Source organism: Phaethon aethereus (genome assembly GCF_964289735.1).
Source record: "Phaethon aethereus genome assembly, chromosome: 3".
Lineage (NCBI taxonomy): Eukaryota > Metazoa > Chordata > Aves > Phaethontiformes > Phaethontidae > Phaethon > Phaethon aethereus.
This window is the reverse complement of record NC_138576.1, coordinates 111,630,820-111,649,638: the sequence shown is the minus strand read 5'-3', so window position 1 is coordinate 111,649,638 and position 18,819 is coordinate 111,630,820. Positions and strand designations below refer to the sequence as shown.

The 18,819-nt window shown below is 47.5% G+C and overlaps 1 protein-coding gene across 1 annotated transcript in view; it reads left to right on the top strand.

Moving 5' to 3' along the window:
- LOC309404219 (TOG array regulator of axonemal microtubules protein 2-like) overlaps positions 1 to 18,819 on the top strand; it is a gene marked incomplete at both ends in the record, with an annotated part of 31,300 nt that overhangs the window by 3,351 nt on the left and 9,130 nt on the right. The window contains 13 exon segments of the mRNA XM_081998607.1: positions 1,124 to 1,296; positions 2,546 to 2,595; positions 4,445 to 4,635; positions 5,588 to 5,741; positions 6,955 to 7,119; positions 8,938 to 9,079; positions 10,688 to 10,793; positions 12,586 to 12,821; positions 14,472 to 14,630; positions 15,691 to 15,808; positions 16,727 to 16,830; positions 16,986 to 17,100; positions 18,243 to 18,407. Of these exon segments, the coding sequence (XP_081854733.1) occupies positions 1,124 to 1,296; positions 2,546 to 2,595; positions 4,445 to 4,635; positions 5,588 to 5,741; positions 6,955 to 7,119; positions 8,938 to 9,079; positions 10,688 to 10,793; positions 12,586 to 12,821; positions 14,472 to 14,630; positions 15,691 to 15,808; positions 16,727 to 16,830; positions 16,986 to 17,100; positions 18,243 to 18,407 (1,878 nt within the window).

Below are 18,819 nucleotides of genomic sequence, written 5' to 3'. Positions count from 1 at the left end.
TTAGGTAGAAAAAGACGTTTGCTGGAGCAGGCCGCCCTGCAAAGACAACTTTAGGTTGTCCCAGCGTTTGGGCTGTACAGCCATGTCCTTCTGCACAGTTCTCTCTAATAGCATTTCTAGAGTTCAGCAGCCCCTGTGCAGCTTCATCCTCTCCCATGGATCTGCCCAAGGGTAAGTGATGGGAACTGGCAATTGTGGCCACGGGGAATGCACTGCAGACGCCATCCACTCGCTTGCCTTTGCAGGAGGGACAGAAGCTGCAGTTGTTTTGGTTTTGCTGTGGTGAGCAGGACAAGGCAGATGAATCACAGCATAACCAATAAAAGGCTAGTGTACTTGATTTTGGCCTTGCAGATGGAGGCCCAAAGGTATCCCTGACATTAACTCTGTTGGTTTCACTGGAGCTTGAACGGGTCCTGATTTGGCTCTTTAGCTGTGAGAAGAATGTTGGGATACTAAGGAAGGGTGTGCATCTGCCCCCGCTCCCTCCATCCCCCTTCCTAGCCATGGCATGGGGAGCCTGAGGTAATTTCAGCCGGCAGAGAGACCTTACACAGAGCAGCAGGGTAGGGAGCTCTGCTGAACCTAATAAATGACAGTGAGCCTGAGATGATGAGTTGTGTGGGAGCTGGAGAGCAGCGAGCATCCAGAGAGCACATTAGCATCTGGGCCAAAAGGCTGTTGGGGGACTGTGGGAAGGGCAGAAGCACAAAAAATGATGGTCAGGTTTTGACAGCGTGCAAGATGACTTTGTGGGGACTTGGCTGGAGTTTAGAAAGGGCTGGTAGGCGCTTTAAGGGACAGTGGGAGGACACTGATCTAAACCCACTCCTGTACCATCGGAAAGGCTAAGAGAGGCAACGGCACCCCAGAACATCCTGATGCCAGGTAGGAATGCACCCACTGCCAGAGAGGTGAGCGAGGGGAGAGAGCTGGTAGCAGCGTGGGACACGTCTCTCCCTCACCACTTCCCTTTCCATTGCCCATCCTAGGCCAAGCTGCTCCATCGGTTTGGGTTTTCTTTTCCTGCCAAGTCCTAGCTAAGAGCATGGCTAAACTTCTTGTGGCATCAAAGGGGGAGGGCTGGATCCTTGAGCTGAGCACTGCGTTCTACTATTTCCAGGCTTCCCCGCTGCCCTTGTATGGCAGTGGTGTGGATGGGAAGAAGTCACTGAGAATGGCTGTGATTCCTCTTATCCCCAAGTCAGCAAGACCATCTGATGGGGCTCCTGAGAGCGCTGCAGTGCCTCTCCCAAGCTCTCAGCATGTGGTTTTCCGAGAGGCCCCGGAGATGTGGTAAGCCAAGGTGTCTGCTGTTCCAGTATGCTGTTCACCTCGCACTTCTTGTCTCGGGAGATTGTTTTCCACAGTATATTTTTGCAACATGTCGATGCAAACTTACCAATACATTGATGCAAACTTCTGTGCATTCGCCATTTTGCGTATCTATGATGACGCAGCACAATGTCAAAACCAACATCATACACTCTAAGAGCAGGGGTGGTGAGAGGGAGACGGAGGAGGAGGAGGCAGGACCTTAAAAGCAGGGCCTCTGCTGGACTCTGATACTAATTCGTTCTGTAATCTCTGTGGTACCATTTGGGAACTGTATTGCCTGGATCTGAATACAGCATCTGGTTTTGTGTGTAATCTTTGAGTGCCAATTTCTGTACCTGCAAGAATATGTTAGGGCAAATATTGGCTATTTTCTAGCTGTCTGCAAGTTCACATGCTGTTTCTGTTAAGTGTCAGGCATAACCTCTGTGTCTGGGCCTTCACTGTGAAATGAGAGCCCAGATAAATCTTGGTTTATAGATGTTTAGTATTTACATATGCTTTGAAGATCAAAGGGGGCAAGGTGCTAGAGAACAGTTTTAGAGCTGTAACTGATGGAAAGATATTTGCTTGGCTATTTGCGGGGAAATCTAGCTGTCAACCTTAGCCTAGTTATAACAATAAAGAAAGAGCCATAGAAATATAGTTCCAATTTAAAAGACTCAGCATTGCTTTGGATCTGCAATCTGAATAGACTCACCTACCAGTTGAGTTGGAAACCCCCTTTTTCTTTGTGGAAGAGCAGGGAGGTGTAATATTCTTCTCAGGAGACAGCTGTGGTATTACTCTAGGTAACAAGATACTGTCACCAGTTGAAGGCATGGCCAGGCAAAGTTAGGCTTCTGCAGCAGTATAAAGGTCGCTGCCCTCAATACAGGCTTATGACTGGCTTAACGTCTCTTGCTGATGCACAAAGGATGTATGTAGCGGTGAGAGCCACTTAGCTCCAAAAGGAGAAACAGCAGAATTGGATATTTAAGGCCCAAATTGAAGAATGACTCCCATGTTTCAGATTGAGCTTGATGAGTTCTGTGTGACTCCAGCAACTGAAATGTTAACGGTAATTAATCAGTTTTGCATATTGCTGGTTTCATGGGCTGCATTTCCTCCTTCATCAGAACGACAGTGCTATGACCGTTTGCCTCCTTGAATGCTACCCTCCCTTCTCTTTCTGTCTTCTCATCTATTATTTTATCCCCAATTTTCCCAGGCCAAGATCAGGCAGCAGCAGCAGTGAAGAGAAGACCCTTAAATATCTAGGTAGGTACAGGGCATGGCTGTCCTAAAATGACCATAGGAATCCAGGCCCATGGGTGGCACTGTGAAAGTTTGGTTGAAAACTGTCCTGTAACATTTTTCAGTTCCTTGATGTGCTCAGACGGCTGCCGCAAAGCCCACTCACTGGGAAATGTGCTCTGGGGATCCGGTAAAAATGACTCCAGCATGGATGGGGCTATGAATGGCAGGAGCTGGAGGGAGACCTCGGGGCCCCAGAAATGCACAGCAGGAAAAGAAAATGTTCCTCCGCCTCATGCTCCTACCTTTTATCTCCCTGCACACTCTCTAATGTCACAAAGATCAGAGAAAAATGAGGCATTTCACATGAAACAAGAAATGTTCCCCCTCCTTCCTCCTACACTTGAAGGAGAAAACCTTCCCTTGGAGCAGTTTCTGAACCGAACCGTTTGAGCTCTGAAGGAGATTCATCAGCATGGCCTATTTTTGCACTGGGAGAAGTAGTGAATCCTTGTGTGACAGGAAGTTCCCTGTGAATTTTCCATTTCCCGAGAAAGAGATTTCAAAAAGGATCCAGCCTATGCAGGATCTGAGCTTTCTGTCCTCTTAAAGCACAAGCCAAATGCTGAGTAATGAAGTCAGGTTTCCTTTGTGCAACACATTTCCCTCAGACCACTCACACTAGCTTTAGGATTGCAAATCTCTTCCCATACTCGATCTGCATATGTCAGTATTGCAAACTGAGACTGGGGTAGGGGATGCCTACTGGCTTCTCTCCCCTCCCCGCCTTGCATTAGCACTAGGAGTAAGAGTTCTGCAAGACAAAAGGTGGTGTCTGGTGCGTCTGTGTCAGCCAGTACTTTTAAGTTGAAAACCTCAATGACACTGTTGCTGTCCCTTTGCCATCGGGGGGTTTGTAGCGATGAGAGGGATAAAAATGTAATAAATAGCCTTTTTTCTGCATTGGCATAATTAAGATCCACTGCTCCCTCAGCTCCGTGTTAGTTCTGCCAAATAATGGGTACGCCCCGTAGGAACTATTCCTTTATTGCTGAGACGCAGCTAGGATGCTGAATGCCACTAGGGAGAAGTATTGCTGAGTAAGGAAGGTGACATTTTTGCTGGATACATTCTGGACTAGAAATGAGCGACATCGTTAAACCATCTCTTTCTCTCTCTCACTTTTTTATTATTGACCTGACCATTCTGCAGGGAAAAAATCCTGATTTAAGATAGCTATTCCTTTTTTACTGCTTGGCTCTCACATAATTTTATCACCTGTGAAGCCACGTAAGGAATGATTAGTTCTCAGAGCTGTAACAGCTCTGTTGGAGAGTATTTCAGAATGAGCTGCAAAAATCATCCTTTTGTCAGGCTGCCCAGAGAGTGGGCTGTTCTGCTACAATTTAGGATGAAACTCCTTGGGGAAAATGAATTCTCTAGCTTCAAGAACACAATTCTGGTTTTGGTAACTCTCTAGCAATCCTAAGCTTTTCTTTAAATGCCCTCTAAAATATGCCAGCCAAGAGGAGGAAATGTAGGTTCTTACTTCTACAAATGCATATAGCTATTAAAAACAAGTTCTTTTAGTAGTAACTGGGGAAAAGAAGATGTTTCCTAAAATCAAAATGGATAGGAACAGCATCTTTTTGGCAAGGGCAACCTCCATCTTCTGCTCTTCTCTGTCAAGCACAGCTGCCCACCAGAAGCCAAGGGCTGACACCTTTATCAGGCATCAGTAGGTTTGAGTCTGATGGCCAACAGAGTAATGCCATTGCTGCTGCCAGGGCAATATGGTAGTACCCCATCTCTTTGGAGAGGTTATGTGTACCTTGCTGTTCTCATACACAACCTATAATCCGTGTTTTATCAGAGCGCCAGACTCCAGAACCCACCTTGCCTGTTCTCCGGCATCGTGCTGTTGGTGGCGTGAAGTCTGCCGGACACTTACGTGCACCTGTGCGCCCGTTAACAGGCCTCCCACTCAGCCAGGCCAAGGAGATGGATAATGTCATAAGTCCTCACCTTCTGAGTGACAATGACTTGAAGGACAGCGATGGAAAGGTAAGGGCTAGGGACAGGGGGGAGCAGGCTTTCTTTTCAGTGACTGTTCAGTGCTTAGCACAAAATGTCACTGAAAATCATAACCTTCCTCTCTGGGGGAGCAGATTCTCTAGGGAATACGCTTGACAGCTACGGAGCAATTGCGTGAGTATTTTCACTGCTCCAGAAGTCACTGGTTGGGAGGTGGTGCTCAGGTTACGCAAGAAGCATTCTTTCTGTTCGAAGGCCAATTTAGAGCAGATCTGAATGGCAGAGCAAGTTACACATCAGTGAACATGTGCAAAGTGCATGCTTGGAAGCACAGAAGCAATGATTATCATGCTGAGTGTAAGCAAGGCTGCAAAATAAAATGGGAGAGCTTGCTTTTCCTTGGTTATCTTTCCTGCTGTATGTCACAGCTCTCTCATTTTCAATTTTCCTATTCATTAAAACCACTGCTTCTCCAACTTGTTTTCACATGACTCCTTTCTTGGACTCATGTGTTCGCAGAGAGCAGCTGAGTCCTTCAGAAGCAAGGAAGTGAGAAGCAGCTGCAATTACTGGCCATGAGTGTTAAGAGACAGCAAATTACCTGTCCTTGCTGGTTATTGCAGATGGTTTTTATTCCCCCACCCCGGGCCTGTTGGAACTGAACTGCCTGTTCCCTGGTGATGTGAGCTCTTCATACGCCTTGGAGCAGTCCTGTGATGCTGTTGGTTCAAGCAGGGCTTCCTGACCTGGATTGAGAAACAACCCTCCACGAGTCCAGGAGGCTATGGCAATGAAGTGTTACACATCGCTGGGTATAACTGTATGCCAAGGGGAGGCAAGAAGGAATTTTTCTGAAACTATTGGGATGTAGATAGAGCTGCATTAAAGACTCTGACACCCTACCACTGTGTTCCTGATGAGGCGTTGTGTACGGTTTGTGTATCTCTCTTTATGCTCTATGATGTGTTTCCATTGCAACTAGATCCACGTTGTCTTGTCCAAGTCAGCTCAGAAGAAAATACAGCAGAAGCGAATGGAACAGATGGAGCTTTTGCGTAGAGAGAAAGAGAGAGAAAAGGGAAAGTCCTTGCAGCTCCCGACACAGAACGTTGACCCTGGGGATGCAGCTGAAGAAAGTAAGTGGTTGCTATGGTTGTGGGCCTTTTTGTTCACTTGCTTGCTATTTGCACAGTGTTGCAAATGTCTCTGAAATCAGACTGGAAGGCTGTGTTCCACTTGCATCCGAGTGGGAGTCAGAACAGGATTTATTTCCATTTCCCAAAGGAAAATGCAGAGGCGTGAAGTGTCTTGCCCATGGCCCACACTGAGTCAGTCACAAAATATCACCTTCCTCCCTTCCTCTACAAAGTCTTTCAGACTAGATAGTTCTGTCTTGCACACTACAGTGGGGCTTCAGACTAACCGAGCGTAGCCTCCAGGAAAGGTGAATGGGTGAGTCCAAAAGAATGCTTTTCAACCCAGGTGCAACCTGGAAGAAACAAAATTAAGCGATGCCTAATTAAAAGGCAAAAGATCTTTCCCATGGGATAGGACAGCTTATCCTGCTCACACCACTGCCTGCTGAGGAGCTCGCGTGGCAGAGCCATGCTGGAGCCCTGAGCCAGTGCTTATGTTTTACCCACAGGAGCAAGCAGCATTAGAAACCTGATTGCAGCTGACAGTGTCCGATTGTGCTGCTGCACGTGCTACCGTGAGTGTAGTGGCAGCGAATGTAAGAGTCAGCCCAAGGGCATCGGACAGGGTTATCTGCTCTTTGTCTTGCTATTGTTTTGTGAAGTACTGGTGAGGGGTGCTGAGGTGGGAGCCCCAGAAATGTAACTTCCCTACCCAGCCTCTGAAACAGGAAAGCAAAAGTCAAGCAGTACTGACGTTTTCTCATTTCCTTAGGAAAAGCATCACTGCATGGGGTTTTAAACTAAAAGAGGACTTTTTAGTTTAGACTAGATATAAGGAAGACATTTTTGATGTTGCAGGTGGTGAAACACTGGCAGAGGTTGCCCAGAGACGTTGTTGATGCCCCATCATTGGAGGCGTACAAGGTCAGGCTGGACGGGACTCTGAGCAACCTGATCTGCTTGAAGGTGTCCCTGCCCATTGCAGGGGGGTTGGACTAGATGGCCTTTAAAGGTCCCTTCCAACCCAGACTATTCTGTGATTGTATGATTCTCTGATTGCTGTCCCACGTTAGTGTGCAACTGTTATGCTTGGAGGTGTTTGGGACAGCAAAGGGATATGACCCAGCTCCAGCAAGATTTCTGGCCCTTTCCAAGCCCACAGCCAGCCTGTCCAGCACTCTCCACTTTACAAGGTCCTTTTTGGTCTCTGCAGGCTTTAGCCTACCACCTGTCAATGGGGCAGCTTCCATTGCCCAGAGCACGAGCAATGCATGCAGAGAGCGCACTGGTTCTGCCTTGAAGAAGCGGGTCAACCGGCCCTCACTGCCCAGCATCCCCGTCATCAGCCAGGGTGGCAGCTTCCCACGCAGCTCCTCAGGTGAGTCCGCTGCGCTGCAGCCCCTGCACCAGCTCTTTCCCTGCACAAGGAACACAGACTGCCTCATTCCTCAACCACAGGTAGGATCTCTGGTGCTGAGGATTGAGAGCAAACCTGCTTTGGATTCACTCCAGCTTGGTGATACTGGAGCAGTTGGGGCTTACAGATCCATTGGGAAGCTGGGCTGAATAAAGTAGTGGTAAATCCTTAAGCTCTAGCTTTTGCCTGTCCTGATAGTCCAAAATAGAACACTGGTGCCGGGAGGCAGCTGTAGCTGCAGGGCTGAGCTCCGGTGCAGTCTGGCAGGGTGTGCTCACTGTGCACATGTGTGTGCCACCATGACCAATTAGCCACTGACCATCTTGGCCCTCTGCCTGTGCTGCTGCCTGGCTCTCCAGCCAGCGTTTCTACTATTGCAGCAAGGGTTGTCTCTGCATGGAAATGAATGACTTGGTGCAATCACGCTATTGCACCTGGAAGAGCTTAATGGTTTCTAGCCCCTCTCATGCCACTGCCTGCAACGCAAACTGGGAGCCAGCAGCGCCTCTTCTGTCACCCCAGCCAAATACGGTGATGCCAGTGACAGGGATATCTGTGAAATGCAAAGTAGTCCCCATCTGAATATTTTGGATTTTGCAGTTCCCCCATCCTCCACACTTTGTAGAACATGCAAGGTGACATAAAAACCCTACAGAGTCCCTAGCAGTTCATCTAGATTCTCTGCAATCTTTCTACTCAATACTTTTAGACAGCTCACATGTCTTCATCTACACTTTAGAAAGTGAACTTTCGAGTGCAAGACATGACATGACATTTTTTACCTATGGTGCTTTTGATGACAAATCGGTTTCATAACAAATGCATTTGTCATCTGAATTTTCTTACACTTTGTATGTATTTATCATCACGAGAGTGTGCTTGCCAACAATTTGCATCTATATTTACATATTTTTATTCTCAGTTCACATTTGGAAGGCTTTTTTGTCACAACTCTCTAGACTAGAAATTTCATTTTTCCGCAAGAGGAAGCTTAGGCATTGCACAGTCTGCACACAAGTACATTTGATGACAAATAAATTTCACCTCAGCATCTTCGAAATACAGCCAGTGGGTACCTCTGAAAGAGTAAATGTTCATAACACTCGGAAAATAGCATAATCCATAAACTACTACTTTCCCAATAGCGTGCCAAAACGTACGTGCACTCTAGATAGCACACTGCTATCTAGAATATTTGAAGTAACTGGAAACAGAGGCACGGTCAGATTTACAGGGTCAGGTATCGCACTGTTCCCTGGTGGTTGCTCCTTGGGGATTCACCCGAGCCCAGCAGGACTCGGCTGTCCAGGCTTGGTGCTCCCTGGGCGCAGCTGGAGGTGTTTCCTCAGAAAGTTACAGGGTGCCTCTGTCCCCAGTGCTCCAGGTAACAGGGAGGTGATACAGGGTGGTATGTGCTCAGCTCAGGAGCTTAGTCCTTGGGCAGCAAGTCTTGCTGGGCAGCACTGTCTCCCAGTGAGCACGGGCTCTGCGGCACCATGAATCAGCAAGCTGGCTGTGGTACCTATATGGACTTGGGAGCTGGCTCTGTGTGCACGATGTTCAGGTTTACAGGAGGGGCTGGTGCCCGGCTGGGGGAGACTGGGAGATGGTTGGGCGCTGGGGAACATGATGAGCCAGACAGCAGCAGGGAAGTGTCTGAACTGATGCCAGTTTGCATCCATATGTGGTCTTGGCTGGGAGAGCGGGTTGCAGCCTGCTCGGTAGTGGGGTGCCTTGCCCCGGGGTATGCGATGCTGGTGTCCGACCCTCTCCTTACAGCAGTATCGCTGCCAGCCATTACTCTGGACTTCCTGGAGTGGGGAGAGGAGGCAGAGTGTGGGAACGTCCAGGAAGCCCGAGCCTTCCCTAACCCACAGCAGGGACTGCTCAACGCGCTCGCATGGCTCAGCAGCGACGACTGGTAAGAAAGCCCCCTGTTCACTCTTTCTCCCGCTCAGTGTAACGGTGAGTTAGACATGTTTTTTTCTAGTGCCTCTGAGCCCAGACAGCCCCGATGTCCAAAGGGAACTAGTGAAACCACTCCAAAGCAGTCACATCATCAAGATGTGAGAGCAGCCTTTTATTTGCCTTGGTGCAAGTCGCAGCGGGTCCATACTGTTTCCTGGCTTTGCCTTCTGCTCCATGTAGCTGCAGGTGAAATCTTCAGGGAAGAGAGGAAGTTATGGAACAAGATGATTTGCTGGCTGAAGCCAGAAGCAGGATGGAAGCGGCCTTGAGTGTAGAGATTTGGAGGCCTCCGCTCACTGGCCCAGGTGGGCCTGAGTACGGATTTATGTCTGGTCCCGCTGCTGGCAGCAGCAGCAGCAGGACACGGGGCCTCCCTGTGACCTCCTGCATGTGAGTCCCAGCAGTGCCTGTGGGTTCTGAGAAACGGACCGAGGCATGCTCCGTCTGTCATTTCTCCTGAAGGACTCGTGGCAGAAGACAAGGAAAGAAGAAGGAGAAAGACAAGGAAAAAGAAAAAAAATCCCTTAGGAATCTTGCACTTCTTGAACAAAACTTTCTCCTCCTCACTGCGTACTATGGGCCAAAGATGTTTTGCTGATAATCACAGTGTGTCCTGAAAGTAGACACAGACAGGAGGAAACTCTACAAATTCCAGGTGATATTGGTTGTCTTTTTGATTTCCGAGTCAGCGTACATTCACTACGGCTCCATCCACACTGGGATAACCCCGAAAAATCTTCCATGATGCATCTCATTGTGCAATGGCTTTGTTTTGCCCCTCTCCCCTTTCTCTTCCCAGTTCCTGTTTGGTGCTGTGTGGGGTACAGAGAGCTGCTGCACGTGTGGGGGTTCTGGGTTACACTCAGAGATCCCGGTGGGGAGGGTTCTCAGCCTGCCCTGCGGCCCTGGGGAGCCAGTGCCTGCATCAGGTGCCTTCATGTAGCTCAGGTCCTTCGCAAAGAAGAGTGCTGAAAAATGCGTGGTTTTATGACTTTTAAATAACACGTTGCTGTTGTAGCTGTTATTCTAAGTAGGGACTTCCTGGAAAATCCAGCATTTCAACTGCGCTTGCCCGCGTGTGGTATCTTTTAGAACATACTGCTTTGGAGTGGGGAGTTGCAGGGGAACTAGATTGCAGAATGCAAACTCAGCTATGATGTGACAATGCAGACTCACTCCTAAACCACCCTCTGAGGATGGAAAAGAGGGAATATGCCCCAGTAACAGCCACGCAAGACTGTATCTCAGGGACAAGGTACAGGGAGTGCGCAAGAAACAGAAACATGGCACAGACTCCCAGCTTCTAGGAAGCAGTGACACAGGGACTTCGTGTTGCCAGGGATTTCAGAAAGGCTCTCTTGTTCAATGGCCACAGCCATCTCTTTGCCTTTTGGATTTATGTCCGCTTTTGACCTCTACAGCATCCTGTGGCAATGAGTTCCTTGATTTAATGAGAAGCACCTCCCTTTGTTTGTTTGAGCCAACACCCTGTCATTTCAGAGGGTGCTGCCTAGTTCTTGGTTGGTGGGAAAAATCAATCTTTTTGGCAATTGCCTTTCAGGGAGCAGAAGGCGAAGGGACTCCTCAGCATCAGACGCCTGGCCATCTGCCACTCAGAAGTTCTTCTTTGTAGACTTCATGATGTTTCCTTGGCAGTTACCAAAGAGGTAAGAACAGTGTGTTTAATTGTGTCCCATGTACAAGGTGTAGAGTGGGTATGTGCTTGTTCATTGACATGTGTGCTCAGTGTCTGCCTTCACTCCTATTTTTAGACCTCATTTTTCTAATAGCTATGTCACCTCCCTATATGATCTGTCTGTACATCTAGGTATATTCACTGGTATGTAGGGCATCTGCCTCTCTCCTCTTCGAGCTAGGTGTCATTATAATGCCATATACACATGCAGAACCCGAGACACTGACCAGGTGATTTGCCACAGCCCAAGTCTCTGCCCAAGCTGTAATTAAACACTGCAGCTTTTGCCTCCCAGCTTCATCCCACTTCCTCCGCCTCCTCAGCATCCTGGGCATTGACTGCAGGTATTTATTTTCCAGTGTTTCCTGATGATGTTTTCTCCTTCTTCCTCTCTGCGTGCTTTTTGGTAATTTGCCTGTCCCATTGATCTGTTGGCCCTGTGCACTGATGGAGTTCTGCGCTGCAGCCAGCGAGTGCTTGGAGCAGCCTGGCTGTGGGGTTTGCAGGGCAGTCATGCACAGCTTCACTATCTCATCTCTCAGTTAGCAGAGGGGTCTCAACCTAAGCTCCTTAATAACATCTGTGGCTATATTTCCAACCTGGCACTTGTCTGTGGCCTGAACCAGCTGCCTTGTACTCTTACTACAAATTGCCAAATATATTAGATTTTCCTTTGCTTGCAGAAGACAGTAAGGCTTAGCTCATTTCCATGAAAATCAGTCCTTCTATCCAATGTTTAATGGTGTTGGAGGCTTGGATGCCCCTTGTGTTGTGGGACTCTTCAAACCTTTCTGTTGAGATATGCAGGGCTCAGATTCTCTCACTCTGAGGTGAGGGTTAGGAGCAACCCTTTCAGCTTAGCTCATCTGATTTTTACATCACTTTTACCGTTCTGAGGCAATTTCCTCCTATCTGTTCTACAGACTCATGTGCAGAGACACCTTCCAGCTTTCATTTCATTCCAGTCCCAGATTTTGGTTTCACAAGCACTTCTGGCACTTATGTGGCTCGTTTTTATTAAGAGGCACAACTAAGTCTGGCAGAAAGAACCACAGGTCCATCCTACAAATTGTCTTTCAAATGAAGCGCACGACTCTGAGATGCTTCTTCCTTATTGCTGTGGGAGAGCCTTTTGGAAGCAGGGAACGCTCCAGAGCAGCACTGAATGCTGTGAAACCCCACTGACCACAACTGTAATTGCATGTGATGTCCAGGAACCTTGAGTACCTTGAGTCCAACAGCCAGGGTTCTCCTGAGTAGACAGAGCTGCAGATGGACTCAAGGCCCTGCTGCAAATTTGTCTGTAGACTTGAGCCCATATTTGCTGTGTCCTGGTTGAGTGCTCAAGCTGCCAGTGCTGCATTTTTGGACAGGAGGAAAGTGTACTTTTCCACAATTGTGTCTTTGTGAATTGTGCCTTTATAGTTTAAAAACATCCCTTGCTTTAATTTTTTGTTTGTTTTCCATCATAGGGCCTAAAATCAAAGCAGTCGATGTTATGGGCTAAGTATCACATTGGTTCTAAGTGAAACAATATTATTTAGGGCTGCTGTCTCATTGAAACTGTACTGTGTAAGGGGGCCTGAGGCCAGAGAAGAAGTTGCTGTCGGGTGTTTCCTGTGCTTGTGGTCTTCTGCTTTTACTGTGCTCTGACGTTCCACCTGGACACAGCAAGAAGTCTTGTTGTTTCCTGGGACTTTTATCTAGGGGAACTGATCTTCTTTACAAGGTGATTCTTATGTTTCCTCTCATGACTCGCCCAGGTGAACAACCTCCGCTCGAAGGTGTCTCGCTTTGCCATCAGCACACTTGGAGAGCTCTTCAGGACCATGAAGAAGCACATGGACCACGAGGTGGATGAGGTTGCTCGGGTCTTGCTCCAGAAGATGGGGGACTCCAGCGAGTTCATTCAGAAAACAGCCAATCGATCCCTGGGGGTCATGGTGAGGAGCGTGACTCCTGCACGAGCAATGACTGCTCTCATGGCTAGTGGAATCCAGTACGTCGTTCTTCTCTTAGGCATATCCTTGACCTTAAATTGTGTGGCTAGAGGGAAGGGACAGGAGGCAGAAGGGGAATGATGGGAGGAAAGGGCCCTTTCTCCTGCATCTTCTGTGAACTCGGTGATTTGAATCTTGTCTCAACCTCGCTCCCTTCCGCTTGTCAGCTACTCCTGCCCTACTACAGCCTATTTGTTCTCAGAGTCTGTCAACGCTGCCTAGATGTGGTGAACGATGGGGAAGTGAAAGTCCCTGCAAAGAGTGCTGATATAGCCTTGTGGCTTTGCAGGAAGAGGGACAATGGCAGTTCCAGCAGCGAGCACGCTTTGCTACTCCACAACGCTAACCACAGAGGCGCTGGCAAAAACCATGCATCGTCATTGTGACATTAACTTGAGCAATAAGGAGGCTGATTGCTGGGACATAGAGCATGTGGGGCAGAAGCCGCAGGTGCAGCTCCTGCCCAGAGGAGTCTGTCTGACTGTTGTGTCCTTAGAGCTCCACTTTCTATTCCAATTGATGCTGCATGTTAGCCTTGAGATGGTGAGTCAGTCAGTCAGTCATCACTTTACAGGCGCCTTCACAGGCCGACTACTGTGGGGTAGCGGAAGCAAATGCTGCCTTAAAATATGAGTGCTGTGCCTGACAGTTTCAAATAGGCACTCTTTAGAAAGGATAACCTGGCTACAATGACTGCTCTCCTTTCCTCATTTTTTGAAAAGAGTAAAACAGTCAAACGTACCTCTTTCCAAGCCTCAAAGAACAAGCTGGCTGCATTGCTGGGTATTCTACAGCTTCATGCCCCATAGGGTCTTTCTCCCCATTTGTTTTTTCGAAGGGTCTGCAGATGTGGACATAAACAGGTGGAATAAGCCTCAATCCTGCTGCAGCTCTGTCTGCGTAGTGGGAGCCCTCTGGCGTCTCAGCATGAATTGTCATTCATCTCCCTCTTTCTCAGAGTTAATTTCTGGAAGGAAATTGAGTATCAGATAGTCCAGGGAGATTGAATTCCACTCTCTTCCTTTCAGGGAGTCCCTCTGTACAGTGCCAACTTTATGTTTATCTGAGGACAGAATCTTTTACAGGTGGCTCAAATTGCAGCGAGGACACATAGAATCATAGAATCATTTAGGTGGGAGAAGAACTTTAAGATCATCAAGTACAACTGTTAACCTAGCACTGCCAAGTCGACCACTAAGCCATGTCCCTAAGCACCACATCGACACGTCCTTTAAATACCATCCGGTACCTGGGCAGCCTGTTGCAATGCTTGACAACCGTTTCCGTGAAGAAATTTTTCCCAATATCCAATTTAAATCTCCCCTGGCGCAACTTGTGGCCATTTCCTCTTGTCCCATCACTTGTCACTTGGGAGAAGAGACCAACACCCACTTGCTATTGACTTCTTTCAGGTAGTTGTAGAGAGAGATAAGGTCTCCCCTCAGCCTCCTTTTCCCTAGCCTAAACAACTTCTGTTCCCTCAGCCACTCCTCAGAAGACCCTTGTGCTCTAGACCCTTCACCAGCTTTGTTGTCCTGCTTTGGACAAGCCTCCTCCCCCCAGCAATGGCAGGGACAACGCTATGACCAAGGCCTGTGCTTCTGGCCCTCCTTTTCCCTCTGCGCCGGTGTTTGTTCTCTTGTGTCCAGGCACCGCAACGTCCTGGTGCGGAAGTGTGCGGCCGAACACCTCCTGACCGCAATGGAGCAAATCGGAGCTGAGAAGCTCCTGTCGGGCACGCGTGACAACACCGAGCTGCTGGTGTGCACGGTGGTGAAGCTTGCTCAGGACCGTCATCAGGATACAAGGTGAGGATCTTCATTTCACCTCCTGAAATTAGAAAACTGTTTGATGTCTGGCTATAAATGATAAAACCAAAAAAGAGTGGAAGGTAAATATTAAGAAAGTTACTTCACCATGGGGATAATGTTGTCTGGAAAAGTGACTGTACTGGGTAATGTGAGCTTGCCCAGCAAGAACAGTTGCTAAATTCCTGTGACTTAAATGTTTCTTTACTCAGATCAACTGATCTCGGATTAGTCAATGAAACAAATTTTTTTGGTCTTCTGTGTGCAATGCAAATCTGAAGCATTGGCCACTGTTCATCACTGAAAGATCCCAAGGATTTATTTCTGATAAGGTTAAGACTGTGCTCGAAAAATTTGAGCTGTCTTCAAAGAATGTACTCAGTCTTTCTAAACCTCTTCTGTGGATTTAGTTGCCTCTGATAGTCACAAATTTTTCTTTCCAATGCGTGTATAATGTTGTTGTCTGTGGCTGAACGACTTCCAAATTCTCTCTTGAAGATAGCTGTAGTTTCATAGTAGCAAAACCAAACCAAACAACCAAAATCTCCCTACTTTGGTTATTAATTTAAATTGCCATTGACACATGCTAAGAACATGCAAGCAACTAGCTGCCCATGGGCATACGTGTAGAATAGAATAATAAATAGAAAGCATGAGGCGACTTGTCCTAACTTCTCTGCCAGTTCAAGGAAGGTAAATTATTGTGCAGTGGCAGGAAGACCCTGCAAATAAGCCTTGACGGCAAAGCAGGAGATGTGCTACGCTCGTCCCATGGGACCCTTTGATCCCACAGAAGCATAGCCACATCTGCAGAGTGAAACTGTATCTTCCTGTCGCCCCGTGTTCCTCTTGCCTCTTGTGTTCAGCTGGCAGCACTGTGCAGTGGCGACCACTGGAGGTAAATATCTCTCTTTGCTGGACAGGTAACACCTTCTCATGAAGGCATTGCACATAACGAGTTTAAAATGTCAGCTTATTCTATTAACACTTTTCCCTTGTTTGTTCACAGTGCAGAAAAGACAGTAATAGCCTGTACTGACTTCTCTCTTTCCTGTGTTAGGTGTTATGGGCGGAAGATGCTGAGTCTATTGATGAGTCATCGAAAATTTGATCGGCACTTGAAACAGTCTGTCCCCTCACGTGACTTGGAAGATGTTATGGCAACACTTAAGCAGAAAGTAAGTGCTTGGCAGGAGAAATGTCTCCTTTTTGCAAGTACTGGGATTGCTAATATGAGATTAAACATACCTAATGTTTATCTACCTCATTCTTCTTTCGCTGAATCATTTTGCTTCTGGGAATGAACTGTTGATCCTCAGCCTGTTTATCCGCAGACAGCGAAGGAAGTAGTATCACTAGAAATAAAGTGGGTCTATTTTGAATACCAGCCACAAACAGGAAAGGGAAGTAGGAGAAAATGGTTTTACCTTCAAGCATAAAAACCCCCCAAGAGTACCGCCCCAATAAAGCAAGGAAGTGAGAATAGCGCTTCTGAAAGTAACGTCTTTGCAACAGACGAAAGAAGTAGTAGTGCCAAGGAAATTTCCAACTCTCCAAAAGATGCCCAAGGCAACCATAATGAGTACATATACTGTCTGTATTCGGGGAATACTGCCCTGCTGTTGTGCAGTGGGGAGCTGGAAGAAGCTTTGAGAATTCATCGTTCTTTTTTTTTTTCCTCTCCATTTACATTTTAGAAAGGAATGTGCATTTGTGCAGGAGTAGGGAGAGTGATTGTGAACCAAGTCAACTCCCAACACAACACGCCAACCCTCAGAGAGCCCAAAAGTTTCCCACTATTCCCTTTGAGAAGGCTTGTTCCCTACCAGTTTGCATTATTGCCATTTGTGCTCAAGAGTAGTGAATTCAGGATTTGATACTGCTGCCCATTATGGTAGCACCTCAAACCTGCCTTGGGTTATTGAAAACAAAGAGTAGACATCCCTGAATCTCTGGCCTGTCTCCCTCTCTAAGCTGTGAAATGTTTCCCTAACCCCTTCTTGGTAGCAGTGATCCTGGTCATAACTTGTGTTTTCAACAAGTCATTGCCTCTTTTGTCTTCTCTAGATTGATGGGGGGTTTTTTTGTATCTGTAGGGAATAGAAGACCATAAATGTGAACGTCCATCAGCCAAGGACCCCGGGAGGGCTAAGAAGAGCGGCTTGATGACGCCGCAGGGCAACTTGACTTCTGAGAGAGGGTACTGAGCACTTCTGTTATACCTGTCAAAGCACATGGCAAGCTTTACATGTCTCTTCCTCAGTAAAATCTTTCCGGTGGAGACAAGGTGTGCCAGAGATTGTTTCCTTGTCCCACAAGTCTTGTATGATAAAAAAATGTCTACTTCTGCATTAGGCTGAACACAAGTTCTCTGGAGGGTTTTCCACAAAAAGTGAGAGAGAGGAAGAGACAGCCACCAGTTACAGCTCAGGAGATCCAGTGCAGTGGTGAGGACAGTGTTGTGGAGGCTGTGAGAGGGCCATGTCTCTGCTGTTTGACTTGGGACAAGTAATTTCAGTCAGGGTATTCTTATCTGAGTGGAGAGTCTTTTTTAGGCGGGTGGTTTGATGAGAAGTCCCACTCTAGAATCAAGACGTTGACCATCAAGACATGCCATTCCCAAACGCAGCACTTTCCAGGCATGTGGTTTGGCCTGGCTGAATCATGGCTCTCTGACCCTCAAAGACAAATCCTGAGCAGTTCTGGTCAACAGGCGTCTCAACATGGACGTTTTCTGTAGCTATTCATGTCACTCAGACCCATTACTGCTTGGCTGATGGACAGCAGGGCTTTGTTCTCCTGTGCTGCAATCAGCGTACAAGGCAGGAATTTGGTCCTTGCTGTCTCCCCATTGCAGCGGGAGAGCTACTTGTACCTGTTCTCCTCTGATACCAGAGTGGATTTATTTAGTTCTGTTGTGCTCAGTGGTGGCAGGAAGGTGACCACATACCTCACGAGCATAATTAGGATCTCCCCATGCTCATGGCAGAGAGAGGCTGATCCAAGAGAATTGTTCCCATGGGGCTGTAAAACTGTGGACCTTGTCCCTAGGGAAGCAATAATGTGAGCGTAGTGGTGGGACATCTGGCTTCTGTTTTTCCCTCTGTTCCTGAGCCTCTGGATCCTTTCAGATCTGCCCCTTAATCTCTCTGGGTAGGATTCATCCATGCAGATGCATCTGAGCTATCTATCCAGATTCCCATACCTGTTGGAGAGATACTTTTCCAGAGTTAATTTCTTAACAATACAGATATCTCCCATAAGATGAGGCATTTCAACTTTGAAGCAGTGCCTAGTTTTCCCCACAAAGGGATGCTAAATGAGTACCTGGGAAGACATCTGAAGCTAAATGAGATGAAGCCCATCCTTGGTGCCTGGGCTTTCCTGAGTAAGCACTAGTATTAATGTTACTTGCAGACTCTCTCCTGCAGTGATTGTCATGAGATTCAAGTTGCTTTTCATCTCAGGATCTAGCTGAAATTACATCGTTAGGAAGTCTCCTTGAGATGTTTCCCTCACAATTAGCCAAAGATATTGTCACCAAAAGGTCTTACCTTGGTTTTATTTTCCAATTTGAGGTCTGGCTCTGATGTACCCGTCTTACCCCACCAGAGAGTCCGTCACACATCATTTCGGAGTACGGAAGAAATTGAACAGCTCGAGGAGCTTTGCAACCTCCTGACAGCCAAGGAATTTCAGACTCGAATAGAGGGAGTGATGCTCCTCCTCCATCACTGCAAACAAAGCCCCAAGTTCATCTCCGCTAACATTGTCCAGGTAGGTAGGGCATCTCTATGGCTCCCTTCCCGTTAGCTCCCTGCCCAAGCCCGTACCAGCAAAGTTAATGCAGTGTATCTTGGCACGACGTACTAGTTATTTGGACCAGGCCCATCCCTTCTTTCCCAGAATAACTGAATTCAACTCCAGGCTTCAGGGCAAGTAATTTCAGTCCAAATGTATTTCTCTGGCATGTGCCTATTGGTGCTGTTTATGAGACGGTGATGGAATTTCCTGTTGCTGTAGCTTCTGCTGTCTCCGACTACCACTTAGGTTGAAATAAAGGAAATCCAGCCACTGAAAGCTTGGCAATTCTTCTCCAGAAGAAAAATGGGTTGGCATGGGGGAGAGAAGTATCAGACTGGGTTGATTTAAAAATGCTCCCATATACTTTATCTTGTCTTGTGCAGAT